This window comes from Lucilia cuprina, chromosome 3 (genome assembly GCF_022045245.1).
Source record: "Lucilia cuprina isolate Lc7/37 chromosome 3, ASM2204524v1, whole genome shotgun sequence".
In the NCBI taxonomy this organism is placed as follows: Eukaryota; Metazoa; Arthropoda; class Insecta; order Diptera; family Calliphoridae; genus Lucilia; species Lucilia cuprina.
The window spans coordinates 2,680,348-2,704,925 of record NC_060951.1 but is presented as its reverse complement, the minus strand read 5'-3'; the positions used below and the strand labels follow the sequence as shown (position 1 = coordinate 2,704,925).

The window sequence follows — 24,578 nt, the reverse complement described above, 5'->3', positions numbered from 1 at the left end:
CTGTTCTAGTTCTTGTCTAGTTCTGTTCTAGCTCTGTTCTAGTTCTGTTCTAGTTAAGTTCTAGTTTTGATCTAGTTCTGTTTTAGTTCTGTTCTAGTTCTGTTCTAGTTCTGTTCTAGTTCTGTTTTAGTTCTGTTCTAGTTCTGTTCTAGCTCTGTTCTAGTTCTGTTCTTGTTCTGTTCTAGTTCTTTTCTAGTTCTGTTCTAGTTCTATTCTTTTTCTGTTCTGTTCTATTTCAGTTCTAGTTCTGGTCTAGTTCTATTCTAGTTCTGTTCTAGTTCAGTTCTAGTTCAATTCTTGTTCAGTTCTAGTTCAGTTATAGCTCAGTTATAGTTCAGTTATAGTTCAGTTCTAGTTCAGTTCTAGTTCAGCTTTAGTTCTGATCTAGATCAGTTTTAGTTCTGTTCTAGTTCTAATCTAGTTCAGTTTTAGTTCTGTTATAGTTCAGTTCTAGATCAGTTATAGTTGAGTTATAGTTCAGTTCTAGTTCAGCTCTAGTTCTGATCTAGTTCTGTTCTAGTTCTGTTCTAGTTCTAGTTCTGTTCTAGTTCTGTTCTAGTTCTGTTCTAGTTCTGTTCTAGTTCTGTTCTAGTACTGTTATAGTTCTGTTCTAGTTTTGTTCTAGTTCTGTTCTAGTTCTGTTCTAGTTCTTTTCTAGTTCTGTTCTAGTTCTGTTCTAGTTCTGTTCTTGTTCTGTTCTATTTCAGTTCTAATTCTGTTCTAGTTTATTTCAATTTCAGTTTTAGTTCTAGTACGGTTTTAGTTTAGATCTAGTTTTAGTTCTATTCTAGTTCCGTTCTAGTTCTGTTCTGGTTCTGTTCTAGTTCTTTCCGAGTTCAGTTCTAGTTCTGGTCTAGTTCTGTTCTAGTTCTGATCTAGTTCTGTTCTAGTTATGTTCTAGTTCTGTTCTAGTTATGTTCTAGTTCTGTTTAAATTATTCTTATATTTATAATTAAAACTATAGTTTTCTTTTTATTATTTTAGCAGTTTATTTTTGTAAATATTTATTTTAAGTTTTTCTTTTTAAAGATTTCTTTTTAAACCAGTAATTTTTTAGTTTTTGTGGATTTTTTTTATTGTTTAAAATAAACTAAAGCCTTTTAAGGACACTTAAAAAAATTTATTAAGAAAAATATATATTTATATATTTATATATAAATATTATTAATTAATTAATACATATACTATCAAAATTAATATACTTTATAGATAAAAGGAGAAAAAGAATACTTTTACATCAATTTATTTTTATTTCTTTAAAGATTGCTAAATGCTGTTGCCTTAAAAAAATTTGGCTTGAAATGGTTGCTGTTTCATAAAACGCATCTCTAATGCAAAGGATTTTCGCCTGCCAAACAATGCCATTTCTCATGAAAATGATCTGGCAAACGTATGCAATCCAGCCACTGCTGCAAACGTTCACCTTTACTATTAAATCCAATAATCAAACTGCCTAGAAAATCATTACTTTTACCCAAATCCTTATCCCATACGGTAATTATAATTGATTGTTTATTTAGATCATGAGGACTAGCCTCGAAATGGAATTCTTCATTGTAGATGGGATTCAAAGTTCGCCATTTGACACTGGTTTTGTATTTTTTGTTACGATGAGAATCGGGTTTCATTTGCCTAAATGGAAAAATAATATTAAATTTATTCCATAGAAACGAGAAAAACAAAAATCTTACAATTTAACAAATGGATCAGAACTGCCATTATTGTCCATGGGTATTAAGTTAACGCATTGCTTGATATTAACCGTTAAAGCTCTTCTCTTGGTGTTATAACACAGCGAGACCAAAACTTTGCCATGAGGCCATTCTTGAGACATTTCTGCGGCATTGCTGTATTGATCTTCGGGTCCCAAGGGCACCGAAATTCTATATTGATTAGTATTATGAACCTGCAAAAAGAGAAAAATCTAGTATTCAAAACAAAACTTTCCAACTTTTTCCTTATTCTCACTCACCGTCGATAAGCCAATCTTTGCTGCACCCAAAAAATCATGACCATACTTGTCTTCATCAAAAATGGCCACATACAGCAAAGCATTGCCCAACTCTTCGGGTTCAACACCCACAAACTGCAGCGTTTCATTAAATTCCGGATTGCGAGTTTTATGTACACACCTCGTCTTTTGCCAGCGGGTATATTTAGCCGTTCCTTCAGCGGTTATAATATTCAACTTACAATAAGGATCGGTCAAACCCAAAGAGTCCATTGGAGGCAAATCACGAGCTCTAACCACGGTGGCATCTAAGGTATGAAAATTTTCCCTATAGGTAATGGCCACCTCCAGCCAACCCAGCAAAGGGTCACGGCAATGTGCATTAGCTTGATTGGCTGCAGACATAGAAGCGGTGGTCGCTGAATTGCCCGAAGAACTATCACTTATCGACCAGGAAGAGGAAACCGAACTGCGTCTGTGACTTGAGCAATAATTTGAGCTTTCTCGACGATTGTTGGTGTTGGAAGCTGTGGTATAAACAGTGGAAGCAGTCGATATGGTATCAAATTCCGGTTGGGCACTGCCAGCCTCTGAACGTGAATTCGAACGATTGTTGAAAAAGAAAGCATTCGAAAGTTTACGTTCGCCCGTTGTGCCGTCGATAAAACTGCGTATGGAACCAAAGGTGCGCATGCGAAAACTATCTTCTCTTTGCAGCTTGCCCTCACTTATAGTCGGGCTGGTTTTTGTGCCATTTTTAGCCTCTCTTTTATCGCCTTCTTTTAAACACACTTGATTCATATTGCTGCAAGCATTATCCACTACATCTTCAGCTTTTCCTCTTGCCTTAATCCCCTCCAACTCTTCCTCACTGCTGGAGTCACAAACTCGTATAGTCAACTTTTTAACGCGCACATTGCGCGTGGGTGTACTTTGGCAACTTTGCACTTTACGTTGGTTTATTACCATATCATTGGCTTCCGCTACGACGGGTGTATTCCGCGTGGGCGTTGAGGTGGCTGAACTTGGCACTTCATAATTGGGAAGACCTTTGAAAAACCAAGCCCCCGTTTTCTTCCACATTTCACGGGTTTCTGAGCAAATGCGGCATAACCAGATTTCTCTAGTCTTTTCGGTGGTATGATAACGTATACTAATGTCCAAACTACATTTGGGGCAAACCGATTTGCGACAATCCTCACAGATGATACGTTGTGCCCGTAGGATACCAAAAGTGTCACCACACAAACGACAGCAATTGGGTCCTCTCTCTACAGCTCGAGATTTGATTTTTTCTACTCTTTCCACCAGGCGACCCACACGCTGGCGTTCTGCAATTTCTAGCTCTTCATTGCGTTTGATGACGGATATAATGGCTGCCTGTTCATCGGGTCGTAAAGGTTCGTGGACCTGAGAGCTATTCCAACCGGTTCTTAATCTGAAAGAAAAGGAATTTGGAAAAATGTTTTAAGAAAAGGTAAATTTTTTCTATTTATTTTAGATTTTAAGAATGAACTTATTTTTTCAAACTCAATCAATTCTCAAGAGATTTAAAAAGAAACTTTTAATGTTGTCCTTCAACTGTGTCTCTACTGTGTAACAGAAACAGCTGTTACAAAATTAACTTAATATTTATTTATATTTCACATTTTCCTTTTTAAAAAACTTAAACTTGCTATTATAACCCTCAACTTTGTTTTAAGCTAATTAACCCCTTCAAGATACTGATACTTCAATACACAAAACAAAAAATTAACATTATATGGTTATTTAATGCTTCAGTTGGTCGCTTAAATGATAAAGTTTGTTCACAAGTTTGTTTTTTTTTACATTTTCAAGTTCAAACTTAATTAATTTGTTTTTGTGTTTATTTTTTTGTATTATTTCTAACTTTATTGTGTTTTACCTGCTGTTGTTGATAACTAAATAATAAAAAAAAACCTCTTACCCCGAAAAATATATAAAGCAACAATTAAAATACTATATACGCATAAGTTTTGATAAAGCCACCCACTAAACGACCTTAAAACCAAACACAGCGTTCACTGCTATACATAATTTACATTTATCCGCATTCTATTTAACATTGTTTCTTTTTTTGTACAGACAATGTAGTTTGTAAAGAAAACCCACGTTTGAAAAACTTTAACAATTGCTTAAGAGTCCTTCAAAATATGGCAGCACTACAAAACAAAAACGTGTCCATTAAAATAAAGATTTCTACTTGTTGTTATTATTTTATTTTACCTGCTAGTATTTGTTTTTGTTTAAGTTGTTTACTTTGTATTAAGAAAAAAAGGAGAGCGAGAATACAGTTGCTAGAAGTAAGAAAACAATAACAAAAAAACTATAGTTTGAAAGCAAAAAAAGAAAAGCAATCAACTGTATGCAAAACAAAACAAATAATGAATAGACAAACACTACTACGTATGAGTATTAATAATACAACTAATATTGTATGTGCATGAGAGCAGAGAAAGAAGTTTGGCCAACCATTACATATGAGTATTAAGATAAAAATTATAATCTTTAGCACTTAGGTCAGGTTTCTTGCTATTGAGTTAAACTAGACTTGCTGTTAGATTATACTCTGAACAAATTTAGGCGGACTTAAATCGATTCTTGAGTTTTTCAATTATGGATCTAGTATTGCCAACTTTTCACTCAAATCATAAACAATAAACAGCTGTTTTTTACAAACAACAAAGTTTAGTAATAAATTTAAATAAACATTTAAAACAATAATAACATTGATAAAACAAATCAGAAAATTGCAATTATCTTAAAATATTAAATTTGTGCTCTTCCGAAATCATTATTTTATTGTTTTTGTTAATTGAGTTTGCTCACTTCTAACTAAAGTTTAATTGACCAATAGCACTTAGTTAAACTAAGATAATAAGTAACGTTACTTATTACTGAAAAACACAAATAATATATATTAAACTAGGTTTAAACAATGAAGGTAGATTATCTTTAACTAAAAAAACCACCCTTAGTAGTCCTTTTGTAGGAAATTGTTTAGCCCCTAAATTAGTTAATATTTTAGTTTGTAGTTCAAACATTAGTCTAGTCCCAATACTAGTAGCTCATATACTAGTCAATACTCTAGTCCATCTATTAGTCAATAGTATATGGACTATTAAATAGTATAGTCTATAGACTAGTATATAGTACAGTTCATAGACTATTGAATAGTCTAGTCCATAAACATGTAAATAGTTTAGTTAATAGACTAGTTAATAGTCTAGTCCATAGAAGAGTCTATAGTGTAGTAACTAAACATGTGGATAGTCTAGGTCATAGTCAATACTCTAGTCCATATATTAGTCAATAGTATATAGACTATTGAATAGTATAGTCTATAGACTAGTAAATAGTACAATTCAAAAACTAGTCTAGGCCATAAACATGTTAATATTTGAGTTCATAGACTAGTTAATAGTTTAGTGAAGAGATTAGTATATAGTGTAGTAAATAATCTAGTGAATAGTCTAGGTCAGAGACAATCCAATAGACTATTGAATAGACTAGTCAGTAACCTAATCTAAAGACCATTCATTAGTCCACAGACTCTTTAATCTGCTAGGCAAAAAAAAAAAACTAGTTTAGGTGACAAGTCAATGGGACTAGTTAATATGCTACTCCATAGAGTAGTCAATAGTTTAATCCCTTAACTATTCAATAGGCTAGTTCATAGACTATTTACTTGTCAAAAAAAAACCCTAATAATAATCCTTTAACTTTTCCCTTTTTAAACTAAAGAAAAAAATCAAACTAATTTATCTTTATTCAAATAATTTCCCTCCTTTTCCCCCTCCTCCCTATTAGTAGGTTACATTTCTCTTCATTTTACTTCCAACACAACAAAATGAAAAGACAACAAACCAACGGTGTTTTTTTTGCACACATGCAATTACCCAAACATTTTGTTTCTCTATTTAAAAAAAAATCAAAATGGACTGGGAAATGTAGAGGAGGATAGAGGGAAAATATTACTAGTTCAAGCATAAACCCACACGCTTATACAAACATACATGTGTATACATACATATATTCATATATCCGGGGTTAATGGCTTTTGTTTTTGTACATGAGAAAGCAAAAAAAAAACGAACAAAAAATGAGCAGGAGTTTTAAAGAGCAGTACAGAATAATGGTTTATGTGTTTGTGTATGTGTAAGATAATTTGATAGCAAACTGGAAATAACAATTTACAGAATTACCACCGCTGACGACAAACGAAAAACGACAAAATATAGTTTTTTGTTTGGTTTTAAGAAAATAAGACTTAAACGTTATGTAAATATGAAAATAACAGTAAAATTATTTTATTTGCCGTTAGTGGTGGTGGTTGCAATTGTAATCAGAGTATTAAGGATGCCAGATATATGGGAAAAAAATTGCATATTAAGGTACAAATAAGAAGAAATTAAAAGATTTTAAAGGAATTTTAATCTCTTGCTGACTGATTAACAGCTGTTCAAAACCTAATTCAGGAATTAAGAGATTCTTGTTCGCAAGTAAAATTTGTAAACCATAACGTATGAGTAATTATTTAAAACTCATACGCATAGGAAATACTTAAAGTTAAGCCTGAACTGAATTTAAATTGAAAGAACTACTTTTTATTTAATTTTCCTTTAAACTTTTTCTTATTTCTCTGGCATGCTCTTTCTCTAGAAATGTCTTTAGGCTTTTAAGTATTTATGTTTAAACAGTGTTGATGTCAGTACAACACAATATGTATATATATTTATGTACTTATAATATGTATATAAGTAAATTTCTATGTACATTTGTGTATTTGTTAAACACTTGACATAAAAGCCATATTTTTCTTTTCTTTTTTTATGCTTTTTACAACTAAATTACATTAGTTAGTTTAGGAGTTTGGTTGGCAAGAAAAGGAAAATATAAAAAGAAGCCTAGCAAGTTAGGTGAAAAAAAAACATTATTTAAATTTCAAATAAGGAAATGAGCAAAAGTTTCTTTAGCATAAAGGCAAATTAGTTAGTAAGTTAGTTTCTTCACAGGAACTCATCAAACAGTTAATAAACATTTTTAAAGTTATAAAAAAGGTGTTGAAGTGTTAAATTTAAATATAAAACTTTTAACTTTCAACAAGTTGAATTTAGTCTTAAATTTTAATAAAATTTTATAGACAAATTCTATTAGTTTAAAGTAAAATATTAAAAAAAAACTTTACTTTTTAAAACACTAAGGGCGTGTTTCTTACTCCTCAGTTAAACTAGACTTAACTTGCTGTTAGATTAAACTCGGAACAAATTTAGGCGGATTTTAACCGATGATTGTGTTTTTTCAGTTTTAGATTTAAGCTCAGTTAACTTTGTTAGTATTGCCAACTTTTCACTCAAAAACATAAACAATGAACAGCTGTTTTTTTGCAAACAATACTTTTGTAAAATGGAAAATTTTGGAAAAATGTTAAATAAACATTTAAAACAATAATTAATGAAACTAAACAAATCAGAAAATTGCAATTTACTTAAAATATTATGATTTTGTTCTTCCGAAATCATTGTTTTATTGTTTTTGTTAATTGTGTTTTCTCACTTATAACTTGAGTTTAATTGGCCAATAACACTCAGTTAAACTAAGATAATATGTAACTTTAAACCAGGTTTAACCAAAGAATGAAGATTATCTTTATCAGAAAAACTCGCCCTAAGTAAAAGGCTAAAACTAGGCAATACTCTCTAGTCTCCCACTGCTTGTTTAGTATATGTGTTGGTCTGTGTACATGTTTTTTGAGCCTGTTACATTCATTGTCGTTATATGACATATCCGTTACTTTACTACTGATTATACTTTATATAAATGTCTCTTTATTTTCTTTATAAAACAACAACAACAATACAACAAAAACTGTAAAATGCCAGTAAATTGTCAGGCTACACTTGACAGCAAATGTCAGTTTCATATATATTTTTATATTATTTTATCTCCTTTTTCAATGTTTTCCTAGCAAAATTGCAAAAAATTCAACAACAAACCAATAACATTAAAATAACTTCTAAAATTTAAATTTAAAAGAATTTTTATTAAAAAAAACAACAAACTTTTGGATTTGATTTTCAACATTTGTCATTTACTAAACTATCAAATTTCTTTGTTAAACTGAATATCCCATAAAAAGTTTCAATTGTTTAAAAGATTTCTTTCAAGTTTTGTTGCTTATATAGTTTTATCCTGAGATTTGTTTTAAGTGTTTATTTCAGTGTTTTTTTTTTTTTTTTTGTAATAAATCAAAGTTTTTAGAGTTCATTTACTCGAAACGTGTGCACACATGTTAAATCGAAAAAAGGTGTTTTATTGAACTTGAAATTTGAGGGTTTTTTGTTTTTTGGTAATTTTTAAACTTAAAGGTCAAGGTGTTATTTGAGAAAAACATGTTGTTGTTTTCAACTTAAAACTGACAACAAGGTTGCAATAATATAAATATAATAATTATTAGCAAACTTTTGTAAATTTTAAAATATTTTTTGAATTTGTTATACGTAACGTATGAGTAATTAATTAAAACTCATACGTACTGGGAAAAGAACTGAACTAAAACACTTAACTTGAGCTGTTCTACAACTGAAATAGAATAGAACGAGAACTTAAATAGAGCTCAACTAGAACTGATCAAGAATAGAACTAGTACTAAACCAGAACTTGAATAAAACTAGAATTAAACTAAATACTTAATCACAACTGTTTTACAACGGAATTAGAATAAAACTAGAAATGAACTAGAACTGTACTAAAGAACATTATTAGAACTAACCTAGAATTTAACTAAAATTTAACATAGAAAATTATCAAAACATGTAAATTCATAATCTCAAGTAAATATGTAAATCGTAACGTATGAGTATTAAATTAAAACTCATACGTACTGTGGACAGAATTGCAAAATTGAAAAAAATGTTTTTCAACTATAATTAATGTACAAATTAATTAGCCATATAAAGAAATAAAATATAAAAGGACTTATTAACCAGAAACATATTAAGGACATATGAGTAATTGAATTATAATTACAATAACAAAATCACACATTTATTGCTCTAATATGTTTATAAATTAAAAAAACAAGATGTGGGAGAGGAAAGGGTCACTAATTAAAGCAAGGATTCTTAAATTTGCACTTAAGCTTGAAAAAGCCACACCACACACGCCAACAACATGCAGTGCCCAACTACAGCAACCGGACATGTTTAAAGACGCCATTATCATTAAAACTTAATTGTATTAGTTAGTTGTAAAAATGATGACTGACTCTATTCTCAATTCTCTTCTCTTGGCGAACAATTGTTTGGCGTCATTATGTTTTGTATAGTTGGCGGATATGGCGTCTTTGTTGTCGTCTTCTATGATATTTAATGTGTGCCTGTGTAAGTGTTTTCATATTTTTAATTGTGTTGTTAGTTAATATTTAATGCTGCTCAATAATTTTTTTTACAATCGCATTTGAAGTGTTAATTAGCAATTAATTACAATTTAATTAGCTATTAAATACACCACAGGCTGCGTAATAATCAAGAAACCAAGAAGATTCAAGAAAATTTTCACAATTTACTTATATACTATTTTATTGGTATTCTACTTTAAATGGTCCATTTGTTAACATTTAGAAAGGAAATCCTTTATTTTATTAAGTTACCTTTTTTTGTAAATGTAAAGATTTGTTTTTATTTAGAAAAATATTTGTTTAACAATCAGTTGGGAATTTTCCTAGGAAACCGAACAAATTAAATTTGTTATTTTTGTATTAAAAAAAAGATACCATTGAAATACAAGTGCCTGTTGCGAGCGGCGCGTGGGTGTTAAAAGGAAATGTTTAAATTTAGGCATATTAAGCCTTTGGGTTATTTTTCTAGTATTTTATTTGCAAAAAAAGAGGAGAAGGACAAAAAATAACAACAACAACAATAAAATGTATGTTTATTTATGGAAATAAACTATCACATTTTGTTATTTCTTTCATAAATCAATCAAAATTTTGTAAGGGAAAAGAGAGAAATTTTCTGCATAAAAAAAACTAAAAATAAAAATTTCAAGTACAATACAAATAAATGAAAGAATCTAGAGAATATAACTAGTAATAGAGTATTTAGTTATGACAAAATTTTACAATATATAACTCTAATCAGGTCAATTCTAATTAAATTTAATTCATTTAAGTTACAAATCTATATCCAGTACGTATGAGTGTTAATTTAATACTCATACGCAACGTATTAGAATTTTTCTTGTGACATCAGATTTTCTTCTACTTCAGTTTTAGATTGGTTGCAGTTCAGTTCCAGTTCAGTTCTAATTCAGTTTTAGTGCAATTCTAATTCAGTTCTAGTTTAGATCTAGTTCAGTTCTAATTCAGTTTTAATGCAATTCTAGTTCAGTTCTTGTTTAGTTCTAGTTCAGTTGTAGTTCAGTTCTAGTTCAGTTCTAGTCCAGTTCTAGTTTAGTTCTAGTTCAGTTCTAATTCAGTTCTAGTTCAGTTCTAGTTAAGTTCTAGTTCAGTTCTAGTTCAGTTCTAGTTCAGTTCTATTTCAGTTCTATTTCAGTTCTAGTTCAGTTCTAATTCAGTTCTAGTTCAGTTCTAGTTTAGTTCTAGTTCAGTACTAGTTCAGTTCTAGTTCAGTTCTAGTTCAGTTCTAGTTCAGTTCTAGTTCAGTTCTAGTTCAGTTCTAGTTCAGTTCTAGTTTAGTTCTAGTTCAGTTCTAGTTCAGTTCTAGTTCAGTTCTAATTCAGTTTTAGTTCAGTTCTAATTCAGTTCTAGTTCAGTTCTAGTTTATTACTAGTTCCCTTCTAGTTTAGTTCTAGTTTAATAATGTATTATACTTTAATACACATTACGTACATAATATGTACATTTTTATTATTATAATTAAACAAATTGAATTAAACTACATGGCTTTTTCTCCTAACTAATATTTTTTTATGATTATTTAACTAAGCATATGTTAGTTAAAGTTAACAAGTTACATACACACAAATTTTGTGTAGTATTGCTGTTCGTTTTTAATAATTTTTCATTTTGTTGCCAAAAATAACAATAATAATAACAACAACAACAATTACAAGTTAATGAAATTATCTTGTATCAACAGCTACTAAAAACAAAATCATGCATGCATATTAAAACATATGAGTACTAAAAGAAAACACGGGAGAGAGCAATAACAACAACAATAATAAATAGAAATAACGGTATTAAAAAAACTCAACATCAAAAAAGCGACAACCATAAAAACAAATTGTATGAGAATGATTGTTGTTGTTGTTCATGGCAATGGTGTGTTGTGTGTATATGCCACCATTTGTAAAATAATATTTTTTTGTGGTTAAAATGAAACAACAACAATAGTAAAGAATTGAAGTTCAAGTATGTGTAGGAACTAGAAATATCACACTTATGTGTGTATGATACGGGGAATAAATAAGTTTGTGTATAGGTAAGGTTTTAGGGGAGGAGTAGTTATGATTAAAAGGGTTCTAGCAGGAACTATTTGAAAAATTGTGTATTATTTATTATTATGAGTGCAGTAGAGGCGAAACAAAAAAAAAACTACAAAAAAAACATATTTTCATATTTACTTTGCTCTCAATGCCAATTGCCTGTCGCTGGGACAGACATATTTGTTACCGCCAGCGCCATTGTTAAGGTTTCGAAAATCCATGGTCAAAAGTTATGCACACAGCTTTAGCTTAATATTTTTTGTAAAATTTAACTTCTTAACTGTTTCTTGTTATAGGAAATTTTAAATTAACACATTTTTTTCTTGTAACCAAATAATAACATAATTTTGAAGCATATTTTTTTGTAAATTTTCGACATCAATTTTTGGTTGATAATATTGAATTGATTATTTATGCCTTTACTAGAGATAATGATTTAATTATTTTTTATTTAATTAGATAAATATTTTGTTAATTTTCATTTTTTCTTTTTTTTTTTATTCAAACTTTTTCACTAGACATTTTGATTTCTTAATATTTTTAAGCGCTTCATGTTACGCCCTGTTTAATGGTTGATTTTAGACTAAAATTAACAGTATTCTGCCTGTTGCTTAGTAGTCTGCTGGTAGTGTCTACTACCCTTTGCTCCCCTATGGTTCTATAACTCCATTATTTAACTTTTTTCCTTCATATTTATATGCTCTTGTTCTCTTTAACAACTCGTGTTCTCTCTCAACATTAAAATAACTGTATATTTGTGTTCATATCCTCTGCCTTTGTCTGGCTTTCTTTACTCAACAACACACTCACACCTAACTTTAACCGTTACTTTTTTCTACAAACAAACAAACAAACATACAAGTGCAAAACTGCGTAACATTCCAGACATTCGTTTGTGTACATTTTGATATTGTTATTGTTGTTTTTTGCAGTTGAATTTTTGTATTCCTTTTTCCCCCACGTGTTATATTGTTATCAATATTAAAACTGTTCAAGTATGTCTCCATTTTTTCTAACCCGCACACTTACACATTTTACCGAATAGAAAAGCATGTTGGTGGTTGTAAGATTCGTTCATTTATGTGGAATTTTCAGCATTGCATTTTGAGGGCCAGTAATTCTTGTTTTTTTTTCTTTTTTGTCCTAATGGTTTGGTATCCATAACGTTTGGTTATGAATAATAATGAAGTGAAAACAGTGAAACCTAAATAAATTGAATGTGTTTTTTTTTGTTTAAGTTTGCTTCTAGTTCAGTTCTTATTTGATAAAAAGTCAGCTGTACTTCATTTATAGTTCAGTCTTAATTCAGTTATAGTTCAGTTCTAGTTGCATTCAAATTTAGTTATAGTTCTGTAATAAATCAGTTCCATATAATTAACTAGTTCAATTCTAGTTTAATTTAACTGCTGCTGTTTAGTAACACCTTTTTATTGAACTCAAACTTAATAGCTTTTAGTAATTTTTAAATTATTAATGTTTCATTTTCAAACTTTAAACACCACATACGCTTATTTACTAATTTATTCATAAACTGCCATCACTCCTCCTGTAATCTCAAACGATGTTGCGTCAAGAAGGCCACATCAAAGATGGCCTCTTGTTGTAGCAATTCGTGGACTTCATATTTCATAGACTCTTCATATGCATACAAAATACTCGTATCATATAGCATCATTTTACAATGGGCCAAGGCCAAAATACAATTTCTTAAACGACAAATAACTTCACGATCGGCCCGAGGTATAACCTCCGAAAGATTTTGTGAGAAACCGCCATCACCACCATCTTGTTCCAAATTCACCAAAGGCGATATCCAAATAAAACCATTATTACCCAAAATAATGCTAGCTCCACAGGATAAATTGTGGAAATGTGTCTTACGTCTTTTAACCAAAGAGGGAAAGACTTTAACTAAAACACCCTGGGAAAGTTTGCCATATTTTAAAGATCTGGTATAGAGAGATAAGGTGCCCTCATCATAAATATTTTGTACTTCAGCCGAAATAAGATCACCCTCTTGTAGATACTTGCGCATAGCCTGTTCATCCTCGGCTACACGTCTTCTCAGTTCACCTCCAGGTAAATTGACTGAGGAAAGCAGTAGAACAGAATCTAAACGAGAATTTGTATCCACCTTCCATCTTTTCTGTTGCACTTCAGTTATACGTGCCACCACCACATCACCGATTTCACCCACATAACGACTTTTTAGGGGTTTTATGGAAACCAATTTGTTAACTTGCTCTATAACACCAGCTACCGAGGCTATAATATCATCACCTTCCACATAGGTACCATGACCCTTCATAAAACCCTGTTGGGCTGTAACCACTTCGCCGGGCGTATACAAACGTGGGGCATTTGTTTGATTTTGGGCCAATAGATCCATATTAACACGATCTAAGGCTAGTTTGATATTCACATTTGTAGACATTTTATTAAAGTTTAATCAAAAAGTTATTTTTTTTAACAAAAAATAAAAATAAACAAAAAATATACACACGCGGTGTTGTTTTGTTTTGAATTGCCAATTGTCAGAGAAGAAGAGAAGTTGCCATATATTTTTTTGTTTTTTTTTTACAGCTGTTATTTTATTTGAGCTGCCATATTATTTTAATTACAGAAAAACTGTCATATGTTGTTTTTGTTTGTAATATTGTTGTATTTAAATGCGTCATTATTGTTGGTGAAATACGCTAGTCGTATTTTTCATTTAAAAAAAAAGCAAACAAATAAAGTGAAAATTATTTTTAACAACATTTAGGGAGGCAAAGAGGTAAACTGGTTATTAAATTAGTTAGTGAATTATTTATTAAATCGCCGCAACACAGTCACAAGCACGGCATTAATATTTTGTGTTTGTTTAACGATTTTTTTTGACACAAACATTGTATTTTATTTTTCAGTTCTTTGTAAAATTTCGACGAGCGTCAGTCGCAATTTAAAGGAAAGAAAAAAAATATACTAAATAAAATTTTAAGACTAAAAATAAAGCTTCCAGAAAAAAGTAGTGTAGTGATTTAAAAAGTTGATTTGTTTGTAAAAAAATGTCTACGGCACCACGTAAATTGGTGTTGGTTTTGGTGGTTTGTGGCCTTGTAATAGCGGCTCCAATATGTGAAGCCAAAAGAGCTTTGGGAGGCAGTAATAGGAAATCTTCCGGTGGCGGTTATACCACTAGACGTCAGCCTACTAGTGTAACTAAACCTAGTTACAATACTAATAGTGGCAGCAGCAGCAGTAACTCACATGCCGATGCTGCGAAATTGAGCTATCCCAATTATAACTCTCAACCTAATCGTCCAGCTAGTGCTGGTGCTCCGGCTACGAATAGTCAACCTATTGGTTGGAATGTACCCAATCAAGGTCATGCCGGTCCACCACCAGCTTATTCTGCCTCGAATGTTCCTGGAGGAGCCAAAACTAATATGCATGAGGCACCACCAGTATACCAGAAACCTAACTATGGCGCTGCTCCTCCTAGTTATAACCAGGCCACCGGTACGAACTACGGAGCACCTCAGTATCATCAACCAGGCGCTTTACCTGCTGGTGCTACATATCATAGCCCCAACAATCTACCACCAGGTGCCACCTACTATAACAATCCTTCTCATGTTCCTGGTGGCTATCCGGCTGGTGGTTCATATCCTGCCGCTGGTTATGGTGGTGGTTATCATGCTCCAGCTGGCTCTAATTATTATCAATCGCCTCAAAACTTGCCACAAGGTGCTACCTACTTACCCGCTGGTAATGCTTTGCCACCAGGTGCTGTTCTCTATTCCTCTCCACCTCAGCAATCTTCTTCCGGTTTAGGTTTCGGTAAGTGCTATTTTGGTAATTTTTAAATTTTATCATTTTTTTCATATTGTGTTTATTCAACCATTGCATTTATTTAATTTTTTTTATTTAGAAATATTTTAAATATAAATTGTTATGTAAATATAACAGCTTTTAACACATAAATACTTTTTTAATTATGGTAGTAAAATTTTTACAATATATTTAACAAAACTTTCATCCATAATGTATGAGTTATTCAACCCACATTAAAATTTTATCTAAAAACTAAACTATTCGCAAAATGATTTAATTTTTCAGCAAATAAGGTCATATTTAAAAACATTTTCCTATTTAACCAAGAAAAGATGTAGGCCAAAGGAAATTTGCTATATTAGCTGTAGGATATCACAGATTCGTTTTAAACCTTTCAAAATTCCACGCTTAATGTCAAAAATCTAATAATTTCTCAAACTGCCTTGGGTTTTTTCATATAATTAATGAATCTTTAATTGTTACAGGTTTATTTTCAATAAGTATAATTGAAAATAAAATTATTACAAAGAATTTTGTAAACATTTTTATGTTCTTTCCCAAACAGGTTTATTTTCAATAATTATAAACATTTAATTATTATAAAGACTTTTTTTGTTTAATTTATTATCACCGGGGAAATAAAGTCTTTTATCATAGAAGTATTAAGACATGCAAGTCAATTATATCCGAACAAAAGGGGAAAAACCTTAAATAAATAAAGCATTTAATGTTAAAATAAAAATGTCGCATTAGTTCATAATAGTTTGAAAGCTTTTAAATCTGATGAATTTATAAACAAATATTTAAACATTCAGACAAAGTTTAAAACAATTTCCTTGAAAACAAATAAAAATTAAATATTTTTTAAATTTTGTTAAAAATAAAAACAAATTCCAAAAAAATCCATTTTTTATAAAAATTCATTAGAGTAGTCGGTTTTTAAGCAAATTGAATAATTTCAAATGTTTCCCATAAGTAAGAAAAAAGTAACCACTTTTCAAATTAATCGTTACCTTATGAAAACCTAATAAAATTGTTTGTTATTGAAAATTTTACAGAAATAATTAAAAAATTTGATTTATTTTTACTTTTTTTTCCAAGTAACCATTGAAATTTACTCGAGTAATCATATTTTTTTGTAATAATTTTCACCTTAAATATTATAATTTTTGATTTTCATTACTAATTCGAACATTTTTCTACACATTTTACTTAAATAAGAAAAAGTAACCACTTTTCAAATTAATCGTTACTTCGAAAAAAAAACCTTATAAAATTGCTTATAATTGATACTTATAAAGAAATTATACAATAAAATTCAATTTTTAATCTATTTTGGACGAGTAACCATTCAAATCTTTGCGAGTAACCACAAATTTTTAGAACATTTTAGCTTAACATAAAATAACTTTTACTCTAAATAACAATTTCCAACTTTTTTCTATAAATTTTTATTATCTAAAGAAAAGTAACCACTTTATAAAAAATGGTTACTTTTGAAAAATGATTAGGGAAGTAATAGCTAATGACGAGAAAACAATTATTTTGACTCATTGTGTTCATTATATTTAATAATTTCTAATTTTTATAATAAATTATATATTTTTTTCTATATTTTTTTAATTAAAGAAAAGTAACCACTTTCCAAAGTGATAGTTACTTATGAAAAATTATAGGGAGGTATTTGAAAATGTAACTTAAGTAAATTTATAGAAAAATTTTTAAATTTTGTTAAAATTTTAACGAGTAACCGTTTGATTTTGTGCGAGTAACCACTTATTTTAAAGAAATTTAAGCGTTATACGCACTAACTTTCAATGTTATTAACAATTTACAGCATTTTTCTGCAAATTTCATTTGATTAAAGAAAAGTAACCACTTTGCAAAATAATGATTACTTTTAAAAAAATTATACAGAATCGTTTTAAAATGAAAATTTAAGTAAAATTATAGAAAAAATTTTAAGTTTTGTTAAAATTTTAACGAGTAACCGTTTGATTTTGTGCGAGTAACCACTTATTTTAAAGAAATTTAATCGTTATACACACTAACTTTCAATGTTATTAACAATTTACAGCATTTTTCTGCAAATTTCATTTGATTAAAGAAAAGTAACCACTTTGCAAAATAATGATTACTTTTAAAAAAATTATACAGAATCGTTTTAAAATGAAAATTTAAGTTAATTTATAATGAAAATTGCGATTTTCTTGAAATTTTGTGCGAGTAACCATTCGTTATTAGTCAAGTAACCACTTCTTTTTTAGCGAATTTGAATGGGAAATGTAGAAACTATTAATTTTACTAATAATTTAAAAAAATTTTTAGAGACTTTTTCTTATTTTTCGAAAAGTAACCGCTTGTCAGAAATAATGGTTACTTTTTAAAATTAGACAATAATTGAAATTTTTTTTCAAAAATTTCCGAAGATTTTTTTCCAATTATTTTTTATTATTATTGGTGAAGGTGTTAAAAGTTAAAATCAATTAGTTTTAAACAAATTTTTTTAACAATTAAATTATGATAATTTTATTTATGGTTTTGAGGGACATTAATAATAATAATATTTACTTTTTAAGTTAACAGATTTTTTGTTATAGAGAGAAAAAAGTTTTCAACAAAAATATTAAGAAATTATTGACATATTTTGTTGACAATGTATAGGTTCTGGTTTAGCAGCTGGTGCTATTGGCGGTGCCATTTTGGGTCATGTTCTTACACCTACCCAAACTCGTGTTGTTGAACAGGCACCTGCTGCCGCCGCTGCAGGTGGCAGTGCCGATGGTGGTCAGGATCGTATTATAATTATTAACAATGGTCAAGTTATGAATGCTACTACAGATGCCAATGGTGTTACAGTTATAAATACAGGAGAAACACCAGCCCCTGGTGCGACTGTTGCTGCCGGTGAAACCCCAGCACCTTTAGCCCCTATGGCTCCTGTACCAGCAGCTGATGTGCCACAAAATGCTACTAATCCCGGAGAAACTCCTGCAGCTGTTGCCCCAGTAGCAGCAGCAGCTGCTGCTGGTGCTGAAGGCAGTCCTGCAGCTCCTGCTAATCCTGAACAACCCCCAGCTGGAGGTATTATTTGTGTGCCAGTACGTGTCAATCAAACCGATCCAAATGATGCTACAAAAATGGTAGAAGTTGAACAAATAGCCTGTTATCCAGCACCTCCACCACCACCAGCAGAGCCACAAGCAGCAGCTGAAGCGGTAAAACCAGCTGAAGCTGCTGCTGCTCCTGTCCCAGCAGAAGGCTCTGCACCCTTGGCTCCCATGCAACCCATAACCGCTGGTTCTTCTTCACAACAATTACAGCAGGAGTCTACCTTAATAGGAGATCAAACTATTAAATCAGCCGATAATGCTGCAGGACCTAAGGAAAAGGGTTCTCTAGCCATACTTATGTGCTTCTTATTAAGCTATTTGGTAGCTTATTAATTAAAGGAAATCTATATTCCTACAAGCTAAAACTAAAATCGAACAAACTCTTTGTGCAGCCTAATCAAGTGCAATTTCTTGTTAAATTAATTAAATAAAGAAACTAAACAAAAACGATACAAATTGGAATAACTTTAAACATTTCAAAAGCAGAATATACTTTTTTCTTTATTAATGTAATTGTTATCTAAGTGTTTAGTCAAATTGCACCATTAGCTTAACTAAAACGAATATTTGTAATTCCAAACATGTTTATTAGCAATTTTAATTAACCTTGAATTCGAATACTAGTCGATTATATACATATATATAATATATATTATAAATTAAAACGTAAAAACAAGAACATTTATATATAAACGTGCTTAAAAAATATCTAGCAGTAGCTGCATAAACATACCTCAATATCAAAGCTTTAAACATGTATTACCTAAATGAGTGTCCATTTGTATATATTTTGTTGCTATTTGTTAAACTCTAAACTTTATTAAACTTCCTTTTAAATAGTATTCGTTTAAAACCAACAACAAAGACACACAAGAAAAAAAGCATTGTTTTTTTATTACACTAAAGGACTAGGGTCTCCAACTAAAAAAATAATCAATATTTATTATTAGCCCTGTTACCAACACCCTATTATCAAATTTTAACCCCTTTTTTTTACAAAATTTCACTAACACCTCCTTCTATACACCCCCCCAAAAAAAGTATAATTGTAATTGAATGGCCTTATGAGTAAAAACCGTAATTAGGGAATTTTTTAAATATCATATTTTTTTATTTACTTTAATTTAAATGTTGAAATATTTTTTTCCTTTTTTTATTAAACTTGTTATTGTCTACTTACGTTGGCAGCTTTATTTTTTTATTATTGAAAAAACAAACTTTCTAATATAAACGTTAAATATCAAACAATTTTGTCAAAATTTATTTTTTCAATAAATTTGCACTTTAAATTAATAAAAACAAAACCAAAACCAAAAAAGAGTTTTATTTCTAGAAAAGTACTAGATAGATAGATTGATAGATAGATAAATAGATAGATAGATAGATAGATAGATAGATAGATAGATAGATAGATAGATAGATAGATAGATAGATAGATAGATAGATAGATATATAGATAAATAGATAGTAAACTCTATTTAAGAACTATAGTCAAGACTACAGACTATAGACTTAAAAGCTGCCCACACTTTACTATAAAATATACTCAAGAGTATGGACATAACTATAGTCCGGGCTACAAACTTGACTATATTATAGGCTTAAATACAGTACAGGTTGCACAAGCTAAACTATAGATTACAAGGCAGACTAAAGGCTAGACCCTATATCGGCAGTGTGTAGGCATACAAGTGTTTGAAATTAAGAGTATGTACAAGAAAGCTCTTAACAAAGCTCTTTGCTGATCAGGGGACTAGACTACACACTTGTCTAGACTATAGGCTAAAATATAGTCCTGGCTCTAGACTTTAGTTTAAAGTATAGACTGGACTATAATTCAGGCTGTAAACTAAACTGTAGGTCATACTATAATTTAAACCCTAACCAAGTCTATAGAATAACAATATTCCAAATTTGAATCTAAATCATAGTCCAGACTCTAGACTAAACTATAGTCCACGCTATAGGCAATAAAAATGTGTAGTGTTCAGATTATATATTATAAAAAACAACCCAGATTTCGATTTTTAATAATACTATAAAACAGATTAGGTTAAGGTCAGATTTCATTTAAAGGTTTCAAGAAAAATATATATTTATATAAAAATTTAATTTAATTTTACGCTGCTGCAAGAATCTGTATTTTTTTAACAAAACTTTTATTATAAATTAAAATTGCAATTGTTATTAATAATTGAAATGTAATTTCTTATTAAAATTAAACAAATTATTAATCTTAAAATAGTGGACATATATTGCGGTTTGTTGATTAAAAGCGGTTATCTTTTTTAATTAAGATTTCTTTGTTTAGTTCTAAAATAGATAATCAACTATAAACGTTTTAGATGAGGTTTAAATTTAAACTTAATGTTAGTGAGGCATACACATATGTGTGCTAAGTGCAACTAGAAATTACGAGTTTAAATTGACAATTATTCAATGTGTTGAAAGTGAAATAAATATGAAATTCGCTGGAAATGTAAATGATTACTTATATTAGAGGTTCAAATTCCATTTCATTAAAATTATAACAAATATTTGCAAACCCCATCAGTAGTTAGAAAACGATTACTTGAAAACAGAGATCGGCAATCAGAGCTAAAAGATAAGTAGAATGCATAAAACTAATACAGATGTCAAACAATAAAAAGGGCTTTTTGTTTTGATAGTTTTAAAAGTGTTTCGAGTTATGTTTTAGTTAATGAGCTCTCAGAGCCGATCACTGCTGTAAAAACTCATAATAAGCCGATGAATGAGTAATCAGCATAGATTTATTTGTATACACACCATTTAACAGCAACACACATGAAAAATATTAAATAAATAAAGATATGAAATGCAAAATATTTTAAGTCAATGAAAAATCTACTACGAAAATCCCCACTTCTCTTTTTTGAAGCTAAATAAAAGAGAACACAGAGCGTTAGCCTACAGAGACAGAGAGAGCGAGATAGAGTGAGTAACTGTTATAAATAACGTATTATTTTTAAATCTATACTCAACGTTAAAGATAAAGTTTAGAAAATTGTTTAGGAAAGCGATAAGATACAATGGGAATCAATTTTCGAACGGCTCCCACCAGTAAAAACAAACGTTTGGTTTGTCATAATAAAAAAAGAGTTTGTAAAAAGAACATTGAAATTAAAAAAAAAGAATAGTAATATAGAATATTTTTAGTTAATAAATTGCATTTGTTGTGGAATTGAAAAAAAATTGTTCAGCATTAGTGATTAACAAACAAAAGTACATACAAATATCCGATAAAAACAAAAATACACAACTGACCGCAAGTAGTTGATGTAAGAATAAAACAAACTCTCCTCCAACCGCTCATTACTTCCCTTATTAGCACTTTAGAGGTTTTAAATTACTACAAAAATCACGCAATGCAGCAGCAGCATTCATCCTCTCATCATTTGCCAACAACACCAGATTCTGCGGGTATTCTTATCGCCAATGCAGGCTCAGCCGCCAACGAACGTAGAGGCCAGAAAAACATAATGAATTGTTTTCGCGATCGTACTCCCAGTTATACGCGTTCGAACAGTAATCTCACACGTGTTAACGGTCTAATAACGAATAAACCTTTAAACTATCGTAACGAAGGTGTAGTTCTACTCAAAGAGCCACGTCCTAGACCCATAAAATTGACTTTACTTAAAAGTTCCAGTACTCGTGATCTAAGTAAACTATACGAAATGGATTTAAATAATCAAACACCAAATACCCCTTTATCTAATGCTTCTTCTACGGATTTAAATAAAATATCAACTTCCTGCGGCTCATCATCGCCATCATCATCAAATTCTTCCTCCACCACAAATTGTTCTTCTACACAATGTGCCAAACGTTTACAAAAATTAGAATTAAAACTGGAAGTTTTACAAAAACAATTACAAGATCAGGAGAAAATAACCAAGACTATGTCTCTTCAAATGGAAGACTTGACTAAGAAATTTGAACAACTCTCTAGGGAGCAACAGGAAATGCAAAATAAACGCAAAAAGACTAGCAGTAGTATGAGGCTGGTGAAAAAAGATTCTACTGTGGGAGCGAATCAAACGAGCGTACAACCTTCAAAATTGGCAGCCTGGTTAAAGCTGTCCAATTTCTGGAAACAGAGGCCTAGTATACAGACTTTAAAGGAACAAAATATTTATAATGGTGAGTGAAGATAAATGAAAAACTTATTAGACAAGATTATGGACTAAACTATAGTCCAGACGAGGGAGTGGACAATAGTCCAGACTATTAACGAGATAATAGTCCAGACTATTGACTAGACTATAGACTGGACAATAGCCTAGACTATGGACTAGACAATAGAATTGACTATGGACTAGACAATAGCCTAGACTATGGACTAGACCATAGATTAGACTATGGACTATATCATAGATTAAACTATGGACTAGACCATAGACTATTCTATGGACTAGACCATAGAGAAGACTATGAACTAGACCATTGACTCGACTATGGACTAGGCAATAGCCTAGACTATGGACTAGACCATAGACTAGACCATAGACTAGACTATAGTCCAAACTATTGCCTAGAGTTTAGTCCAGACTACTGACTTAACTTTATTCCAGACTATTGACTAGTCTCCAGACTATTGACTAGTCTCCAGACTATTGGCTAGTCTCCAGACTATTGACTAGTCTCCAGACTATTGACTAGTCTCCAGACTGTAGCCTAGACTATAGTCCAGGCTATAGACTAAACTATGAATTGAACTGCATTCAATACTTTAAAATAGACAGTAGGCCGGACTATGAAATAGACTTTATAACTGATTACAGATTAAAGTCCAGACTATGGACCTGTACTATAATCCAGACTAAAGACTATATAGTCCATAGTACATACCAGACTATAGTCCAGACTAACTAGTTATCATATTCCAAAATTTAATGAAGTATTTTAATCTCTTCTAGATGAACCCTGTTTCGATACCGAAATCGAATTGGTCCTTAAAGATGAAGTACACAAAACAGTACCCAAAATAGTGGTCGATTGTTGTCAACTAATAGAGGAAAAGTATCGTAAATCTACAGAACCCATCGAGGGTATTTATCGACAATGTGGTGACTACAATAAAATGCAGGCCTTACGGTTTAGCATAGATGCCAATGACTATATGTCGCTGAGACAGCCCAACGTAGACATACACACTTTAGCGGGAGTGTTAAAGTTATTTCTAAGAGAAATCAAAAGTCCTCTAGTATCGGCCAATGAAGCTAAAACTTTTATAGGCAAACCCAATCAGTGGTGTAAGTTGTAGCATAAAATTATATTTAAGAAATAGTTTTAATCTCTTTGATCTTAGTGTTAACTGATTTACCCAATAAATTGGAAATATTAAAAAGACTGATACGTTCGCTGCCGGAAATCAATCGTGATACAATGGAATATTTATTTGCTCATTTCAATAGGTAAGTTTAGCTAAGACAAATGCCGATCTTATCTATAAGTAAACCATATAAACTGAATTGCTTTATTTTATCTTTTTTTTTTCTTTACTAGAATAACCAAAGTACCTTTACAACATATAAGTGCCGAAACGTTATCATTATCGGTAACACCCTCCATATTTCATACCGTACAATCGGGTGCTCGCATACAAGATATACATCTACTTCTAAAAGAAAGTGAAGTTTTAGCCGATTGTGTTAAGATCATGATCGAATATCATCAAAAAATATTTGAGTGAGTTTTTTTTTAAATTATCGATCTTAAAAAACTTCTAATTTTTCATTTATATTTTAAAGTTGTAGCCCAAGTTTAGATACTATTACAGCACCAACACCTTTACCACGTCCCTTTATCCATAAGCATCAAAATCCTGCATAGTTGCCCCCCCTCTCTTTATACATACATATATATATATATTTATATAGCTCTATCTCATTGTCCATTTACTTACTGTTTTAGATGCACTTCGGATCGTAAAATCCAGCGGAATCGCATAAGTGTAAGAAATTTAAAGAAAACTTTATCTCATCCAGATTTGTTATTTCAAAATTTATTTTGAAATAAAGTATTATTTTTAAAATTTCTTAAATATTTATATTTGTAATAAAGTAATACTCAATACGGTCAATAAATCTGTAAATATATTGGAATAATAGTTTTTATTTACTGCAAATAGTAATTTCTATAGTCGAGTCTATAGTCTATAATCTAGCCATTCTATATTCTAGTCTTGTCCATAAACTAGTCTG

The 24,578-nt window shown here is 30.5% G+C and overlaps 4 protein-coding genes across 6 annotated transcripts; 2 read left to right on the top strand and 2 right to left on the bottom strand.

Moving 5' to 3' along the window:
• Nucleotides 1-1,123: 1,123 nt before the first annotated feature.
• LOC111676746 (rabphilin-1) lies at nucleotides 1,124-12,667 on the bottom strand. The gene is made up of 4 exons (XM_023437720.2): nucleotides 11,561-12,667; nucleotides 1,973-3,389; nucleotides 1,692-1,906; nucleotides 1,124-1,632 (listed from the first exon to the last, which is right to left on the bottom strand). The coding sequence occupies exons 1-4, from the start codon at nucleotides 11,641-11,643 to the stop codon at nucleotides 1,329-1,331; spliced, it is 2,019 nt and encodes a 672-aa protein (XP_023293488.2). The 5' UTR covers nucleotides 11,644-12,667; the 3' UTR covers nucleotides 1,124-1,328.
• Nucleotides 12,668-12,815: 148 nt separating this feature from the next.
• LOC111676736 (exosome complex component RRP4) lies at nucleotides 12,816-13,964 on the bottom strand. The gene has a single exon (XM_023437710.2). It carries the CDS (start codon nucleotides 13,854-13,856, stop codon nucleotides 12,960-12,962), a length of 897 nt encoding a protein of 298 aa, XP_023293478.1. The 5' UTR covers nucleotides 13,857-13,964; the 3' UTR covers nucleotides 12,816-12,959.
• Nucleotides 13,965-14,047: 83 nt separating this feature from the next.
• Nucleotides 14,048-19,655, top strand: LOC111676735 (skin secretory protein xP2-like). Of its 2 annotated transcripts, XM_046945592.1 has the most exons (3): nucleotides 14,048-14,198; nucleotides 14,329-15,244; nucleotides 17,903-19,655. In XM_046945592.1, the coding sequence occupies exons 2-3, from the start codon at nucleotides 14,470-14,472 to the stop codon at nucleotides 18,682-18,684; spliced, it is 1,557 nt and encodes a 518-aa protein (XP_046801548.1). In that variant the 5' UTR covers nucleotides 14,048-14,198; nucleotides 14,329-14,469; the 3' UTR covers nucleotides 18,685-19,655. The 2 variants fall into 2 exon arrangements, with proteins under 2 accessions (XP_046801548.1, XP_023293477.2); XM_023437709.2 differs by lacking the exon at nucleotides 14,048-14,198 and having other exon boundaries at nucleotides 14,247-15,244.
• Nucleotides 19,656-20,687: 1,032 nt separating this feature from the next.
• Nucleotides 20,688-24,476, top strand: LOC111676739 (rho GTPase-activating protein gacW). 2 transcript variants are annotated; one of them, XM_046946591.1, is made up of 5 exons: nucleotides 20,688-22,515; nucleotides 23,292-23,627; nucleotides 23,684-23,789; nucleotides 23,881-24,063; nucleotides 24,289-24,476. In XM_046946591.1, the coding sequence occupies exons 1-5, from the start codon at nucleotides 21,738-21,740 to the stop codon at nucleotides 24,386-24,388; spliced, it is 1,503 nt and encodes a 500-aa protein (XP_046802547.1). In that variant the 5' UTR covers nucleotides 20,688-21,737; the 3' UTR covers nucleotides 24,389-24,476. The 2 variants fall into 2 exon arrangements, with proteins under 2 accessions (XP_046802547.1, XP_023293482.2); XM_023437714.2 differs by having other exon boundaries at nucleotides 20,689-22,515; nucleotides 24,126-24,388.
• The last annotated feature ends 102 nt before the right edge of the window (nucleotides 24,477-24,578 follow it).

Coding starts and splice junctions, on each gene's coding strand:
- LOC111676746 (XM_023437720.2), bottom strand. CDS start 11,643: ATGGATTTTCGAAACCTTAACAATGGCGCTGGCGGTAACAAATATGTC. Junction 3,390..11,560: donor CAATTGGCATTGAGAGCAAA/GTAAATATGAAA, acceptor CTTTTCTTTCAG/ATTAAGAACCGGTTGGAATA. Junction 1,633..1,691: donor TCTGATCCATTTGTTAAATT/GTAAGATTTTTG, acceptor TTTTCCATTTAG/GCAAATGAAACCCGATTCTC.
- LOC111676736 (XM_023437710.2), bottom strand. CDS start 13,856: ATGTCTACAAATGTGAATATCAAACTAGCCTTAGATCGTGTTAATATG.
- LOC111676735 (XM_046945592.1), top strand. CDS start 14,470: ATGTCTACGGCACCACGTAAATTGGTGTTGGTTTTGGTGGTTTGTGGC. Junction 15,245..17,902: donor TTCTTCCGGTTTAGGTTTCG/GTAAGTGCTATT, acceptor GACAATGTATAG/GTTCTGGTTTAGCAGCTGGT.
- LOC111676739 (XM_046946591.1), top strand. CDS start 21,738: ATGCAGCAGCAGCATTCATCCTCTCATCATTTGCCAACAACACCAGAT. Junction 22,516..23,291: donor GGAACAAAATATTTATAATG/GTGAGTGAAGAT, acceptor AATCTCTTCTAG/ATGAACCCTGTTTCGATACC. Junction 23,628..23,683: donor AGGCAAACCCAATCAGTGGT/GTAAGTTGTAGC, acceptor CTTTGATCTTAG/TGTTAACTGATTTACCCAAT.